The 18,092-nt window shown below is 39.9% G+C and overlaps 1 protein-coding gene across 4 annotated transcripts in view; it reads right to left on the bottom strand.

Annotated features, from left to right (window-relative positions):
- tet1 (tet methylcytosine dioxygenase 1) overlaps positions 1–18,092 on the bottom strand; it is a 37,602-nt gene that overhangs the window by 13,687 nt on the left and 5,823 nt on the right. Inside the window, exon 1 of one of the 4 annotated variants that reach the window (XM_014023924.1) lies at positions 900–1,221. The exons of 2 other annotated variants lie outside the window; for them this stretch is intronic. In XM_014023924.1, the coding sequence (XP_013879378.1) occupies positions 900–1,061 (162 nt within the window). In that variant the 5' untranslated portion in view covers positions 1,062–1,221. Of the gene's footprint in view, positions 1–899; positions 1,222–18,092 lie in introns of those variants that run through there. One more of the 4 variants, XM_014023998.1, reaches the window with a different exon arrangement.

The raw sequence follows: 18,092 nt of genomic DNA, 5'->3' as shown, positions 1-18,092 counted from the left end.
CCCCCCCCCCCCCCCACACACACACACACACACTTCAAACGCCGCTGTGCCCGACAAAACTTTCTGAACACAGAAGCAGCTAAGGTTGATTGCTCCGAGACTTAACCCGGTAACACCGCCTTGTGATTCCTAACAAGTGTTTTCAAGAGAGTTGTGTCTCCAAGGACGTTTGTAGCAGTGCCCTCATTTACAACCAAATAACAACATTGTAATAACATCGAAAACAATTAGAAAACCACCAAACTCGTAAAAACAAAGTCCAGCTGTTCTGCTTTTGTTCACAATCTGAATGCACAGAGCATCACCTTCCAACACAAAAACCCAGTGAAGGAGAAAAAAAAGCATCGCTTCCTTCCTGACTGACCGCATAAGTTGTGTTTCACGTGCGTTACTCTAAACACGTGAGAGTTTCCTTCATTCATCCAGTGAGGATTTCCTGTCTGCGCTGAGCTCCATGTCACGTAGTCGAACGTACAAAACTACATAAAAGGACAAAGTGACAAAGACTCGTGCAGGTGTCCATAAACCCAAAGTACTTCAGAGAATTTCAGCGCAAGTAAAAACACTGAGCAATTTCGCAGGTTAAAGCGAGTGAGGCTTTCTCTATACAACACAGTCATAAGTAAAGCAGTTCAAAGAAAAAATATGCGTAAAGTTTAAAGAAGTTATCTGCAAAACAGTCTGAAAACTTGCAGAAATATGAATGCAAAGAATGACACAAGAGTGGAAAAGGGGAAGTAAGAGGTTCTTAAAAGAGAACAATAGCTTGAAAGGACATAAAATGAGTATTTTTTTGGTGCCAAAGTCCTCTGTGGTTTAGTAATAACACCTGTTTCCACACACAGCACTCTAGACAGCTAAATCCAGGGTGACATAAACAGAAACAACAGGGGTTAAACCTCTCTGTAGACAGTCCATCTGCAACAAGACAATACGCCCCAGGGTGAACACTTCTGGTCGCCTTCACCTCGCCTGTCCTCCGAAGGAAACCCCTCTAGTTTAGGCAGGATATCCTTAAACGGTGCTGGGGGCCATTTTGCTTCGCCTTCCTGCAGGCTCATGAAAACGCTGGCTGCAGCGGTCGTACGCGGGGCGAGCACCCGGGTGTCATGTCTAAGGTGACTGGGGAGCTGCTGCAACAAAGTGTTGCCACAGCAGCAGAGGCAGACACACTGGCTGCGCGCGCACACACACAGACGCACACATGTACGGGATGCCTTTCGCAGATGCAGACAGAGCATCATCAGCCAATGGCGTGAGGACCTTAGACGCTTGTAAATTATCTTCCATGCCTAGACTCTTCTAAACAAAGGATCTCCTATGTGGGCTTTTTTACTCCAGCCCTACGCACAGGGACTGGAGGAAAGCTGTGGAGCGGACGCTGTGCACACGCTGGATCTGGATTACAGCAAAACAACTCCATCACCTCTGAGATATTAACCCCTTTATGTCCAGTCAAAAAAGTGCAAGAATTTGCATTTTGCTTTATTGGATCTTAAGAAGGTTTTAAGTAGAGCTTCACAATGTTAAAAGAAGAAATCAGTGCAAGAGACAAGAACTTTTGAGCAGGGAATTTTCTGAAAACTACATTTACACTCAAACATGATTTTTTTCAGCTGATCAAAGGTTTAAGACCATAGTCTTTAAAAGCCAAAAGCTGTGCAAAAATCTGGATTCCAYGTCATTTTCTGTCAAGTCTTTACACTGTCAAACCTACTGATGGCAAAAGTAAAAAAGCTCACAGACTTTGAACGTGGTAGGATTGCTGAGCTGCATAAGCAAGGCCTCTCACAACGTGCCATCGCTGCTGAAGTTGGACGCCGTAAGACAGTCATTTTGCCTTTTTTAAATGATCCTGAGGGTTATGGAACAAAAAAGTCAAGTGGTAGACCCAAAAAAATGTCACCAGCTCTGAGCCGCAGGATCCGATTGGCTGTACRTCAAGACACGGGACGATCCTCTACCCAAATTAAGGCCATTACTGGTGCTGACTGCAGCCGAATAACCATCAGATGGCATCTGTGAGAGAAGGGCTTCAGAAACAAAAAACGTCTTCAAAGGCCACGTCTTCTTCAACGCCACAAAATTGCCCGTTTGGACTTTGCAAGGGTGCACCAAACATGGGACATTGAAAGGTGGAAGAAAGTTGTCTTTTCTGATGAGAAAAAATTTAACCTTGATGGTCCTGATGGCTTCCAATGTTACTGACATGACAAGGAGATCCCACCTGAGATGTTTTCYACACGGCACAGTGGTGGGGGCGCCATCATGATTTGGGGTGTGTTTTCCTTCAATGGAACAACGGAGCTTCAGGTTGTGCAGGGGCGTCAAACAGCAGCTGGCTATGTGGAGATGTTGCAGCGGGCATCCCTCATGACTGAGGGCCCTCGTCTGTGTAGTAATGATTGGGTTTTTCAACAGGACAATGCTGCAGTTCACAATGCCCGCCTGACAAAGGAGTTCTTCCAAGAGAATTAACATCACTCTTTTGGACCATCCTGCATGTTCCCCGGATCTAAACCCAACTGAGAACATTTGGGGATGGATGGCAAGGGAAGTTTACAAAAATRGACATCAGTTCCAGACAGTGGATGCCCTTCGTGAAGCCATCTTCAACACTTGGAGCAACGTTCCCACTAGCCTCCTGGAAACACTGGCATCAAGCATGCCTAAACCATTGTTTGAAGTCATCAATAAGAATGGTGGAGCTACTCATTACTGAGTCCTTTTTTGACACTTTGATTTCTGTTTTGGGGGGTTTTCAGGTTTTTTTTTTTTGAGCTGTGGTCTTAAACTTTTGATCAGCTGAAAAAATCATGTTTGAGTGTAATGCAGTTTTCAGAAAATTCCCTGCTCAAAAGTTCTTGTCTCTTGCACTGATTTCTTCTTTTAACATTGTGAAGCTCTACTTAGAACCTTCTTCAGATCCAATAGTGTAAAATGCAAATTCTTGCACTTTTTTGACTGGTCTTAAGATTTTGATCAGGAGTGTACACTCATCGGCAGCTGGTCCTGGAGAGAAACACAGACATCCCTTTCCCTGGCAAAACTTTCCATTTCTTCCCGAGGGATCCCAAAGATTTCCCAGTCCAGATAGGATTTATAATCCAGTAAGTTCTGGGTCCACACCAGGGTTTTGTCCCAGTGGGATATGCCTGCAAACTTCACAACAGAGGTGTCCAAAAGACATCCTAATCAGAAGCCCAAACCACCTCAAAGGACTCCTTTTGATGTGAAGGAGCAGCAGCTCTACTCCAAGCTCCCTCCAAACGATGGAGCTCCTCACCTTATCGCTGAGGCTGGAGGCAAGGACTCATTCCCGACCCGAAGAGAGAAAACAACGAAAAATTCCCCTTCAGCTCCTTCATGTGCTGTTTAGATTTAAATACCTAAAACATGTCCAAAAGGAAGATTTACTACGAAGCACGTTATCAACATAGTCAGTCTATTAAGCAGAAGCCAGCATCTCATGACGCTAACAGTGACCAGCATGTGTTTCCTTTTCTACTACATCCGTTCAGTTTTTAAAGCACATGATTGCTGATAAGGAAGTGTTCAAGTGTCTTGTTGTTATGAAGCAACCCTTATTATGTCATGACTTTTCAGTTATTATGTTAAGTGACAAACGCGTGGCACAAATTCCTCTTTAATTGCTGTGATTAAAATATGCTTACAAGTGCAAGAAATGTGTGCATCTTTATTGCTATCCAACTTTTCACCTCATTCGTCCTCATCTATCTTCAAAGGCTTTTTCCTGTTTTAAATTTTCAAATGTAAATTGTGGAAAAAGTAAAGATCTTGCATTTTTTTAAAGAATGATGGATGAAACAGCGAGCTCTATTAGCTCTCAAAGGATGTGTTAAAGTGGACTCTCAATTACTACATTTTCAGCTTTCTAACTGTGAAATTACCTGAGTTGTAGCAGCGTTTTGTGTTTTCTAAGCTGGCTTAGCTGTGGCAGCCATTTTGAATGGAGATGACTCCAAAATTTAATCAGTTGTAGATATGCATCCAATAATTAATTTATCAGTTTCATTAAAATACGTCCAGTGGTTCATCAGATATTTTTCATACACAACAGACAAAAACATTACTGCCCTGTGGCCTTCTGTGTTGGGAAATAAAAGGGACTGGAAGATGAAAAGCCTGACAAAGGGTTATAAAAAGGGTAATGCAATCTCTCTTTTCAGAGGCGACTATGTGGCCAAGAAGCCGGGGTCACACCAGGATGAGGCAACACAAAGAGTGGTGAGAGCCAGAGCCTAACTTTAACAGGAGCTAACCTCAGCCGTGGGCTTGGATTATGGAGAGAGGAGGAGGGAAAGTCCAATGTAAAAAAAAAATCACTTCCAGACTGTAATAAACACAACGGATCAATGAACACTCAATGGGAATGAATGATAGACAAAAACATTTCAACTGGAGAATATGCATTTCCTGCAAAAATGCAATGTGAATGCCTAATGCTGAAAGAAAACTGCTGAAGATGAAAATGTTTAATAGCAAAACTGTTAATGTGAGATAAATACGAAGAGCTACCTTTTGCTGAAAGTAGGAAAACGAAAGTAGACAGCAGCACAAACAGTTAGAAATTAGCAGGCAGATGGCAAACAGAGAGTAAAAAAGCTCACATTGAAATGAAAAATGAATACAGAAAGTTGCAATTTGTTATCAAATAACTAAAGCAGCCAAAATTTGCTGAGAAATAGTTGAAAAGTAGCAGAAAAATGTTTACTGGATTCCAGTGTTTCACAACCCTGGTCCTCAAGGCACACTCCCCTGGATGTTTTAAAAGTTCTCCTGCTTTAACACACCTGATTCAGATGACTGCAGTTCAACAAAAGCCTGTTAGCCAGTAATCAATTGAAATCAGCTGTGTTGAAGCAGGGAAACATCTAAAACATGCAGGACAGTGTGCCTTGAGGACCAGGGTTGAAAAACATTGGATTAAACAGTAAAAAGCTGAAATTAACACAAGGTTAATTTCTATGAAAAATGAGCTGAAAATAGTTACAAAGTAGCTTAAAAGGCTGAAAATAGCTGAAATTAGCATAACATAAGCTTAAAAAGCAATAAAGCTTAAGTTAGCTGAAATAAGCTGACACAATGCTAAAAGTTTAAAGCAGAAGAATAGCTGAAAAGAGCAAAAAGCTAAAATTAGCACAAAGTTAGAAAAAAGCAGAACCAGAACAAAAGCTAAAAAGTACAGTAAAGATTTATAAACATTTTAAAGGATTTTAAGGATGCTAATTTTCAATGAAAAGAAACTGGTTAAAAAAAGTTAAATTGCTGAATTAATAAGTTAAAATTAGCTGATAAAATAGCAAAAGTCATAGCAAAAAGTGTGGAACAATTTAGATGGAAACATACAGAAGAATTTTGTGTGAATGCTTAATAACATGTACACAATAAAAGATGACCTGAACACATTTGTTTATATCAAATTTTGAACAATGTTGTGTTTTTCATCAGCAGCCTGTTTTGTCACAGTCAAATGCTTTACAGCCAGTAAGGCAGTTAGATGGTTCAGACTTATCACAGTGAAACTCCTGCATGGTCTGGCTGCACAAATATGTGGTTTCATAGCAAACACTTTCAAACCCAATGCTTTGGAGCAAAGCCAGGGAATGTCAGCATTTACATGGTTCATGGCTGAACTGTGTCATAGATCCTTGGCTTTCCAGGCAACTTAACTTTTCTTAAATTTGCTGACGACTAACCTGATAATTACTAGGAAAAATATATAATTCCGCACAAGTCAACTTTAACAATTAAATTTACTTATAAGTAGTAAAAAAAAGTACATCTGTGGACTAAACACGTGGAAATGTCTTCCCAAAATCCACTTCTCTTTAGAGCAGATGTGACTCATTAACACATAATAAGATAATTCCAGCTATTTAATCACAAAATTGATTCATGTCCAAACCATGCTGACACTTACAGCGGGTAAAATAAGTACTGAACACGTCACCCTTTTTCTCAGTAAATATATTACTAGAGGTGCTAATGACATGAAATTTTCACCAGATGTCGGTAACAACCCAAGTGATCCATACATACAAAGAAATCAAACCATAAATGTCCAGAAATKAAGTTATTTGTAATAATGTGGAATGACACAGGGAAAAAGTATTGAACACGCTTACTAATACTTTGTACAAAAGCCTTTGTTGGCAATGACAGCTTCAAGATGCCTCCTGTATGGAGAAACTAGTCGCATGCATTGCTCGGGTGTGATTTTGGCCCATTCTTCCACACAAACAAATCTTGAAGGTTTTGTGGACCTCTTCTATGAACTCTGATCTTTAGTTCTTTCCATAGATTTTCTGTTGGATTCAGGTCAGGTGATTGGCTGGGCCATTCCAGCAGCTTTAGTTTCTTTCTCTGAAACCAACTGAGAGTTTCCTTGGCTTTGTGTTTGGGCTCATTGTCTTGCTGAAATGTCCAGCCACGTTTCATCTTCATCATCCTGGTAGATGGAAGCAGATTTTTATCAAGAATGTCTCTGTACATTTTTCCATTCATCCTTCCTTCAATTATTTTGAAGTTTGCCAGTACCATATGCTGAAAAACARCCCCACACCATGATGTTCCCACCTCCAAACTTCACTGTTGGTATGGTGTTTTTGGGCTGATGTGCAGTGCCATTTGACCTCCAAACATGATGTGTATTCTGGCATCCAAACAGTTCAGTTTTGGTCTCATCTGACAAGACTATATTCTCCCAGTATTACACAGGCTTGTTTAAATGTTGTGCAGCAAACTTTAAAGGAGCTTCAACATGCTGTTTCTTCAGCAGTGGAGTCTTGCGTGGTGAGCGTGCATATAGGCCATGGTGGTTCAGTGCATTACTTATTGTTTTCTTTGAAACAATCGTACCTGTTAATTCCAGGTCTTTCTGAAGCTCTCCACAAGTGGTCCTTGGCTCTTAGACAACTCTTCTGATCATTCTTTTCACTCCTCTGTCAGAAATCTTGTGAGGAGCACCTGGTCGTGGTCGGTTTATGAAGAAATGATGTTCTTTCCACTTCTGAATTATGGCCCCAACAGTGCTCACTGGAACCTTCAGAAGTTTAGACATTCTTCTGTAACTGATGCCATCATTATGCTTTGCAACAATAAGGTTGTGAAGGTCTTGAGAGAGCTCTTTACTTTTACCCATCATCAGATGGTTCTTGTGTGATACCTGGCCATCATTTGGGACTGAACCAGCTGATATTAACTTGCACTGACAAGGGGCAGGCTTGCTTTCTAATTACTGAGAGAGTTCAGCTGGTGTCTTGGCTTTCCATGCCTTTTTACACCTCCCTTTCTTCATGTGTTCAATACTTTTCCCTGTGCCATTCCACATTATTACAAATAACTTCATTTCTGGACATTTATGGTTTGATTTCTTTGTATGTATGGATCACTTGGTTGTTACTGACATCTGGTGAAAATTTCATGTCATTAGCACCTCTAGTAATATATTTACTGAGAAAAATGTTGACATGTTCAATACTTATTTTACCTGCTGTATATTTAAGGCAATGCACAGCCGGCCGACGAGCATCACGCCCCGATGAATCAATAACAGCCTGACAGACAGTAATGTGTGTACTCTACACTCATCTCTTGTAATATTTTATTGCTAAAGAAACGAACCACGGCACCAACTAAAGCACATTGGACACTTGGGGAAAAGCTATTTAAAGGCTCAAGTAAGAAAAGTGTATCTAACATTGCGAAAGGTTCGACTCTTACCTGACTTATATCTGAGAAATATTTGTCCGAGCTGGAATGAAAACGAATAGAACACACATGGTGCAGGTTAACGGCTTCTTGGTGTTAATGACAGTTACAAGCTGGCTCTGCTCTGCTCTGAATGGGAGGATGACAGGTAGTCCAACAGGTCTGACATTATAAACAGGTTACACCAATAATAATTCTAGCTTAACTTCCACCCCTCCCAACTGCTACAGTGTTAGTCAGCATGTGCTCATGCGGTTTTTATCCACCTACAGTGGTTGATTATAATAATATATAGACTAATCTCATCAGCAACAGAACAGTCTTGTGCACAAGTTTCAAGCCATGCTGTATTTCATTGTATTTCACTTCCAGTGAGTGAAACTTTCCTGTAATATTTTTAAGTGGTCTTGAGCAACCGATGCCTATTGTTTAGAAGGTTTTTCTTTTTTGTACAGTATCCTTTGGCACATTAAAACATGTTGAGTTTGTCTTTCTAACCATACTTCTCAGTTCTCAGACCATTCCACAACTCCTGAAATCTAGCATTCATAAATACTTAGTAGTTGCAAACTAAATTGCACTGCACCCTTACACGTTTCTTCCCTTAAACAATAATAAAGTACAGCTGATAAGTGCAGCAAGCAAGGTATAGAAAATTAAAACTAAAACCCTGGAGACCGGCCCAATGATGAATCTGTGCCAAAGCTTGTCATCCCAAATATCACCGTATAGAATGTAAATTTGTCCCACATTAGAGAGGAAAAGTTTCAGATCTTTGCAGCTCCAGTTTTTTATTTTCTTTTTCATTGGATGAAGTTGGAACATTACATTTAGAGATGTGATACTAATTAGGAATGGATTTGTGAAGGTGTGTATGTTTGTTGAGTGTGATGAAATGTGTGCTAACAACTACGGGACAATTGGAAAATGTGACGCTTTGCTTGGACCCGCCCCTGTGCTGCTCATCTTGTCGAAGCATGCTCAACCTCTCCCACAATCACACACACTTAAACACCTATTTGGGCAGGTCAAAGGCCAAAGGACTGTGATAGAAAATAATTATACCTCTCTTGATACCTGATTATTAAGTCCATACTGCCTTGACATTTCTATTTGTATCTCTTTGATAACTGCTATGATTTGTTATAATCTGTCCTCATGATTTAGAGGCGCCACTGATGACTRATGTCCTTGTTCTACATTGAAGCTATTGTAACACTCGTCAATTTCTCATTGGTTGTTCATGGGCTCCGCCCATATGTTAAAATCCATTTCCTGTGGCTATGCTAGTCAGTTTGCGGTGTGCCCGGAGCTCTGATTTTCTCTGGTCACGTTGCGGCTCATTTTGCAATTGCAAAACCTTTATTAAATCGTTCAACGACAATTCACGCAGCGCATCTTCTTTGTATTCACATGTTTCTGACTTTGAATAAATATTTCCACCACAAGACCAACTTGCACAGCTGTTAGAGACAGACGAGTAACTCTTACACAAACAGCACCATTGAGAAAGTTAGATTTCCTCAAGGAGAACCTTGAAACTAAAGTCTGAGTTACCTTAGAGGGAATGTTGTGAAGGTTGTTCACGTCACACCGTTCTGTTTCACAAAAGAGCACCTGCAGTTTCAGAACTGTGACTAAACAGCTTTAGGTAGATTCTGCACAGTTCTTTGCACAGCCCATACACATAAACAGTAATAGTTGTTTGTCGCTTTCACACTTCCTGTCTGGATAATTTATTGCCAATGAGTATGGCTAATTTGAGAGCAGAGTGGATTCTCCCCTACGGTTTAATGTCACGTACAGGTTACGTGACGTAACAAACTACAATAACACTCTTGGAAGGACTAGTTCCCCACCACAACCTAAATAAATTTACATAGATTTATGGGTCAAAAAGTTAATGGTTAGCCTTAATATTTCAGTTGTTTACATTGAACAGAGTGCTACCTAGATTTGGGCAGCATTATAATATTAAACACGTGCAAATCTTATTTCATTTTATTTGCAACACAACAATAATGGACTAATGTTTTTATTCTTTTTTTAACTTTTATATTTAGTATTTTTTACCTGCCACAAGGAATGCAAACAGAAATTAAATGATAGCTACAATCTGGTACAGTACATCTTACTTAATTGACTTTAATGCTTTTCTGCACATGGTTTCCTGACAAATAACCCCCCCCCCCATATATATATATATATATATATATATATATATATAGTATATACAGCTGAACCTAAGGAGTGCTTAATTAATAGGCCTCTGCAGACCTTGATGGCAAACTGAAGAAGCCTACTAATTAACCACTCCTTAGGTTCAGCTGTGATCAAAAACATGCAGGACATCGGCCGTTGAGGACCAACTTTGGACACCACTGCGTCTAGACCATTCAGACATAACCAACCCACCTGGAAGGGTTGCTTCGGTAATGACACAAGCTTATTATTACATGGCGGAGTGACGTTTTGTGGCTTTCCAGTGCTGAAAGCATTGACATTTGGGTGATGATGTATTGACTGTGGCATCTCCCCTGTCCTCAGTGAACTGAATGTGCAAGCGTATACAGATGTTTAAATAATAAATTAAAGGGGACATATGCAAAATCCACTTTTTTAGCCTTTAAATACATTTTGCTGTGTACTTGGGAGTGCAGAAAAGTTCAATTTAGTCTTTCCCGATGCTGCATGGATATTTTTATATTCTTCTTGGGTCATACTTTTCAACCCGTTCAGTTGTCTCTATTTTTTTTAATGTTTTCTGAACTATAACATCAAATTATTAATATAAACAGATCTGCCATGTAAGGTCTGGACTTAGCAATTACAATTTGGTCATTTTCATTTGTCCTCTGGCTCTGGGTCAGACTCTGGCTCCAACACATAAGGCTGGATGGACAAGTCTTTCCTTGATGATACCTTTTAATCTATTTGTAAAGATAACATTTCTGTTCCACCACATAGTTGTAAACCTCTCTGTGAAACTGGAATAAAACAGTCTGGAAGCTGGAGGGGGGCGGGATGTGCCTCATTTGGATTCAAAGAGACAGCCTCAAAACGAGTCAGTCGAGACACACCTCAGAAAAGGGGTGACAGAGGGGCTTGTGGAGTTACAATAATGAGGAATTCAGACCAAAGAATTGCAATTCCACTTTTATAGACCCCAAATGAATGACTTAAATATGAAAAAGAAGGAATTAAAAATAGTATTATGCAAGCTGTGCCTCCCAAGGATAATGCTAGGGCAAACATATTACAAGCAAATTTGCCTTTAATATCACCTGCTGACAAAACAAATCTCCTTGAGATGTTTTCTGGAGTTCCTGCTCAAATGTTTTACTGCAAAGGGTTAACAGTGAAAGGTGAGCTGGTCCATCGGTTTGAGTAAACACTGACACACACACACACACGTACGCACAGAGACACAAATCTACACACAAACATGAAGCAGGATGGGGGGCCTCTCACAATCAAACAGGAAAAGGCTTACTTAAGTTTGTGCTATTGCAACGTGCTGAGTAGACATGTTGCTAGTATCACCACAAGTGTGTGCACATATGCACTAATATGCATGCAAACATGGAGAAATATGTCATAACTTCAGCAGTGCACTAAAAAAACTGGACAAAATAAAATAAATTTGGTCACTTAGAGGTTGGTGTTCATATGATGAGGTTTTTGCAAAACAATAAAAGAAGGGGGAGCGAGAAGTTCTTTTTTAAAAATCTTATTCAGGTATAAAAGTTATATTCTGTAATGGACAAGTTGAAATCGTTGCACTTATTAAGCTCTGGTTTCTCCAGAAGGCGGCCCATTGTGTGCCCTTGGCAGGATTTGAGGGGCATTTCTTTCAAAGGGGCAAAGTCAGGACTTCTTTTCACCCTGAGAAACCAAGTGGCACGACTTCAAAGCTTGTCCAGGGACTTAGACCCTCACAGCCCTCAGATGTGAGAAAACTGAGGGCTCAGCAGAGAAGCATTAGTGGCATCAAAGTGTAACAAAAACCTTGCAAAATTACAAATAATGTAGCAAAACACAGACCAACTGCCATGTGGGTTTGTAGAACTCTGCACTGTAAATACAAGACAGCTGAGTGCATGGTTGAGTAAACTACAGCAAAGCGGAGCTCTTCATCAATGATTGTCTCTTTGGTTTTATGTGAGTCTTCAAAATACCACATCTGCTCCTCTGATGTAAAGTGGATTCTGGCCAAAGAACTAACCCACAAATTAAATAAAAAAGACATTTCTCTTTGCCTACAGACCATTTTTTTGGGCTACTCCCCAACCCAGTTGTTACTACCAATAACTATCTCATGGTGCTATTTTAATTTTAATTGGCTTGGACTGGATTTATAGAAAATATGCCTTAATCACTGGAAGGCTTGTGTTGTGAAATGATTCTGCACTGAAAACTAGGAGTGCAGCACAAAGAAAAACTCCCTCTGCCTTGTCACAGTGAGTAGGCTCTGTTAAGATACTAACAGAATCTTTTAACATTTCACCAATCTCCCTTGAAACTTCAGCCCCCTATTGTCCCACACATTTATGTAATAAAAAAGAGGGGCAGCATTGCCATAAATCTTTTCAATAGCTTACTGCCAGAGTGCCCACTCGGTTTCTTCGAGAGGGTTTTTTTAAAAGATGTTATCTCTTTCAGTGACTAACAAAGTGAACACATCAACAAACCAAAATCCATCCTTCTTTTTGCACACATCACCATCAGTGTGGGTCTGATATGCCTTAGTCATGCTTTGAAGCAGAGTTGCAGTTAAAAGTTTCCATCATATCAATTTGGGGTTTTTGATGATTCTTTTGAATCGTTTGTTTGAATTTATTGGGAAGTTTCTCTAATCCACATAGGGTCCAAGTTATACATACAGAATCAGAGCCCTACTAATACACAGCAAAAAAGTAAGGACATTTGTGTTTAGTAAATCATCAACAACTCTTCTTGGCACTAAATCTTATGCCAATGGAAACCTGTTCATTTCCTTTTTAAACGGTGCCACATTTGTAAGGAACATGCATTTGTGGGATGAGCAGTAGAGCTGAGTGGGTTGCACACATGAAAAAATTCTCAAATCCTGTCTGCCATATCCAAACAGCTTATTTTGCTGTTGCTACTGACACTTGTTTTAAGCTTCTGGTACCCTCCAGGGGCTGCCAATCAGGTGTCCGCTATTATAAGATCTATTGCCAAGAATCATTGTTACAACAAAGAAACATTCTACCAAACACAAATTTCCTTACTTTTTGTGCCAAGTTTAATTAGTTGAAGAAGTCTTATCAGTTTTTATTTCAACTACATGATTTTGTAGCCACCAACAATCTTCTGGCAATCTTTTATACTGCAAACGTCAGGCCTCTATTCCTCCATGCTAGGTCTACATTACTGCAAAGCAGGACTGTTTCAGATTCAAAGTTGTGACCATGATTGACGAACCAATTATCAAACCATTACACACTAATATTTGTCAAAGTAGTTCCAATTCCTTCATTTGGCAATATTTACTTTGCTTTAAACTTTAAGGACAATTCTTTGCTGTCTAATGTAGATTGGCCACTTTCGGGTGTTATTGTAACAAGATAATTTATGTTGTTTTTCTTCACCCATTGGTGGTTGTATTGTTTTTCCACCCGCTTCGAATGTTATCATCCATTAAATGGACGTTATCAGCCACTATCAGTCCCGTAGAATGGCTTCAGACTAGCTTCAGACTGTCCCAACTGTTCCGCCTAGTGGGTTGTCCGTCCCATAGAATGGCTGGTTAGTTTGAGGCATAAAGCCACTAAGGTTAGTTTTAGAGAAAATGACATGGGCTACGATAAAGTAGACTGGACTCCGGCAGTAGCAGATTGTTTCATTCCAACATATATGGCACTGGTAACCCACTAGGGGGCACTGTCGGGACAGTCTGAAGCCATTCTATGGGACTGATGAACGCTAATAACGTCCATTTAATGGACTGACAACATCCGAACCGGCTGGTTTTTCTTGGTTATTGTCTATTTCTATGTCCAAAGCAGCTAACTCAGCAGTCTCATGGTAAAAGTAGATAGTTAACATACACTCACCGGCCACTTTATTAGGTACACCACGCTAGTAACGGGTTGGACCCCCTTTTGCCTTCAGAACTGCCTCAATTCTTCGTGGCATAGATTCAACAAGGTGCTGGAAGCATTCCTCAGAGATTTTGGTCCATATTGACATGATGGCATCACACAGTTGCCGCAGATTTGTCGGCTGCACATCCATGATGCGAATCTCCCGTTCCACCACATCCCAAAGATGCTCTATTGGATTGAGATCTGGTGACTGTGGAGGCCATTTGAGTACAGTGAACTCATTGTCATGTTCAAGAAACCAGTCTGAGATGATTCCAGCTTTATGACATGGCACATTATCCTGCTGAAAGTAGCCATCAGATGTTGGGTACATTGTGGTCATAAAGGGATGGACATGGTCAGCAACAATACTCAGGTAGGCTGTGGCGTTGCAACGATGCTCAATTGGTACCAAGGGGCCCAAAGAGTGCCAAGAAAAGATTCCCCACACCATGACACCACCACCACCAGCCTGAACCGTTGATACAAGGCAGGATGGATCCATGCTTTCTTGTTGTTGACGCCAAATTCTGACCCTACCATCCGAATGTCGCAGCAGAAATCGAGACTCATCAGACCAGGCAACGTTTTTCCAATCTTCTCTTGTCCAATTTCGATGAGYTTGTGCAAATTGTAGCCTCAGTTTCCTGTTCTTAGCTGAAAGGAGTGGCACCCGGTGTGGTCTTCTGCTGCTGAAGCCCATCTGCCTCAAATTTCGATGTACTGTGCGTTCAGAGATGCTCTTCTGCCTACCTTGGTTGTAACGGGTGGTTATTTGAGTCACTGTTGCCTTTCTATCAGCTCGAACCAGTCTGCCCATTCTCCTCTGACCTCTGGCATCAACAAGGCATTTCCGCCCACAGGACTGCCGCTCACTGGATGTTTTTTCTTTTTCGGACCATTCTCTGTAAACCCTAGAGATGGTTGTGCGTGAAAATCCCAGTAGATCAGCAGTTTCTGAAATACTCAGACCAGCCCTTCTGGCACCAACAACCATGCCACGTTCAAAGGCACTCAAATCGCCTTTCTTCCCCATACTGATGCTCGGTTTGAACTGCAGGAGATTGTCTTGACCATGTCTACATGCCTAAATGCACTGAGTTGCCGCCATGTGATTGGCTGATTAGAAATTAAGTGTTAACTAGCAGTTGGACAGGTGTACCTAATAAAGTGGCCGGTGAGTGTAAATATGGTAGTGGCATGATAATCTGCAACTCCCTAAGTAAAAGGGGAGATTAAAGTCAAAATAATAGGTTTCTGTTTCTTTCAAAGTTTTTATACGTTGTGAAAAGATAACCTTATCTTACTGACTAATAACTTAGATGCAGGTTAGGGAGTTCACAGCCTCAAACCAGCAGTGATACACATTTACCGTTTATCTCCACTAATCCTCATTATGACCACGAGAGTAATGCATCAGACAACCATTGCAGGTCTAAGGTCAGCAAACAGACACAGAGGTTGCTATAGAAACTACCAGCGCTCAAGACCTCTGCTGCTTTCTATTGAAAGAGTGGGAAGAGGGGCTTCAGACCCACTGGGACAAATCACTCTCACTTTACATTGAGCTCGTTCCGTTCTAGAACAATGACAGCCTGCGCTGCAAGCACTTGGAAATGTTTACAACAGCGCACGCATATGGCAACGTGCACGAATAACCTCCCTCGTTACAGGCGAGACACAAACACAACCTTAAACACCCGTTAGAGATAAGTGCAGCCGACTGTAGGAGCCCTGCCTGCAGGACTGAGACGCGTGCTTTTCAGATACATTTGATATCTCAGCTGGGCGACTCCTTTGGCTGCACTGTAGCAGAACAAGTGGGAGTGAAAAAAACTGAAGAAGATAAATGAGTTGGCAAAGCAGAAGCATGAAAGCTACTTTTTTTAAAGTGTAGAGTCCAATTCTAAAGTGTACTGAAAAAGGCTTTAGCCTGTCTGCAGCAACTTTTAAAATCATGTTTGTGATAAACATAGTGACACAATGAGACACCATTATTTACAATTTTCTGAGCGCTATTGTCCTTTTTTAACCCAGTCATTAAGATTTGAATGTTTACATACATTTTAGTCGGGGAGCCAAAGCCCCAAAAACGGGCTGACCCTGAGACATGGACTGCCATACATTTTAGCTGTGTTTTTTCTGTTAATTTTGACTCTAAGAACCAATAATTGGAGGGTCTGCTCTGCTGGAAATATTGTGAAAAAAAAGTTGTGGCCATTTTATTAGATGCACCCTTTATTTTTTATCAGAAAATAGTGAGAGGTGAGTCTTCAGTGGGTTGGGTAGGCTGTCAATAAATACATTCCAGATACACACAACACGTGTGCTGACAACATACACTGACAAAATAACTCTTAAAACACATTTCTACATGATTTTGGCTAAATTTAATATGAAAAAATAGGCATTTTCTCACTTTTTCTCAGTATTTTCATCTTTACTTCACTGGCAATCAACTATTCCCGTAAATTATGACATCAGTCAATATGCCAATCTTTTCACCAAACAGTATATTCATTCTATCACAAAAGATATTAGCTCAGCTCAATATCTGTAAGACTGACCAAGTTATAACCGATTTTGTGATCGCTAAAATCAGTTGGTGGCCATCTTGAAACTGATTAACTCCAACCAATGGTTTTCATTTAATATTTCCTGTTTTATATGTGGTTTATAAGGTATTTTGGTAAGAGACAGAAAAAATGTGTGCATGCAGTTTATGTTTCTCTATACTCATGGGGACTTTGCATCTACTTCCATTCATTTTGCAGTCATTTCTATAACCTAAACCTAAACACCCAAGTACACTGAAAAAAAGGATTTTTGGGTGTACTAACATTTATTTGATTATTCTTTTAAATTTTACAAAATTACCAAAAATTCTACACTGCTAGAATTTACTAAATAAACAATAAGCATTATATTATACAGTATATCTATATTACTGTACAAAAAAAAGTAAATGCTAATATTATTTTACAAGTAATATTTAAGTGCTTTTTCTGGACAGAACATAAACATGAATATATTAAGTAACTTCTACTCTTCTGGGCTAAAGCTGAGGGTGCATGCGCACACAAAGGCTGCTGCTCCTCATCCCCTTACTTCACTTTTCAAGGAGAGGGCAAAACATGGTCGAAATAAAACATAAGTTGTCTGGTTTCCTTTGCTTCAACACATGTGTTGGTGTGCAATAGTTTGATGGCATAATGTAAATGATATTTAGTTGTCAGGGAACAGGGAATGCATGTTGTTGCATTCTGCTGTGTTTGGCTGTTTGTCATGTGACTGCARTGGAGGATTGTGGGWAGGATTCATGTTTGTTGTTGTTAAATCATTTTAGGGAATTGGTTAACATTGTTCTTTCAGCAATCAGTCTGTTGTGTTACTTTAATTTGTGTGTTCATTATTTGTTAACTCTTGTTAAAAGGTTGTGCAGAAGTAACCATAAGTGAGAGTGGTAGGCCTAGTCATCAATAAAACCTGTGAGTTTTACTTTGTTTGTGTTGTTCATGAAGAAGAAGCCAATAAAAGTTCTTCAAAACTGCCACCTGGTGGTGAAATCTTGAACTACAGCATGAGCTACACTTCTCTCTGTAGCTGTGAGGTGTCATGCTACAATATTGTGCTTGACACATGTGCATTGTTATTAAGAACTTGTAAGATTAACTAGAAAAAAATCCTTGTAACAATATACACTTACTTTTGTTAAGTAAATTTAAATGCTATAAATTCACTCATCATTATCTAGTAAAAGTTATTAAGAATATAGTTAAAGGTTTGTGAATAAATCAGGTAAATTTTACTTAATTTGATCAAGTATATGTTACAAATTAAGTAAAATTGACCTGATTTATTCACAAATCTTTAACTATATTCTTAATAACTTTTACTAGATAATAATGAGAGTAAATATTAATTTGTAGCATTTAAATTTACTTGACAAACGTTAGTGCAAATCGTTTCCAGGATTTTCTCTAGTAAATCTTAAAAGATATTTTTACAGTGTACATACCTAACCCTAAACTCAATTATTTGGTCCGAAACCTAACCTAAAAATGGTATCTGTACCCATGGGACCAGACTTTGGTCCCCATAAGGACCATAAGTTGTGAATTGAGTTTAGGTCAGTTTTAGGGTCAGGGATGTACCTGTGAGGTTAGGTTTAGGTTAAAGGGTCAGGGTTAGACTAGTGTGTGTGTGTGTGTGTGTGTGTGTGTGTGTGTGTGTGTGTGTGTGTGTGTG

The sequence above is a fragment of the Austrofundulus limnaeus genome, unplaced genomic scaffold (assembly GCF_001266775.1).
Source record: "Austrofundulus limnaeus strain Quisiro unplaced genomic scaffold, Austrofundulus_limnaeus-1.0 Scaffold0, whole genome shotgun sequence".
Taxonomy (NCBI): domain Eukaryota; kingdom Metazoa; phylum Chordata; class Actinopteri; order Cyprinodontiformes; family Rivulidae; genus Austrofundulus; species Austrofundulus limnaeus.
The sequence above is the reverse complement of the archived record's forward strand: the minus strand, read 5'-3'. Positions and strand labels throughout refer to the sequence as shown.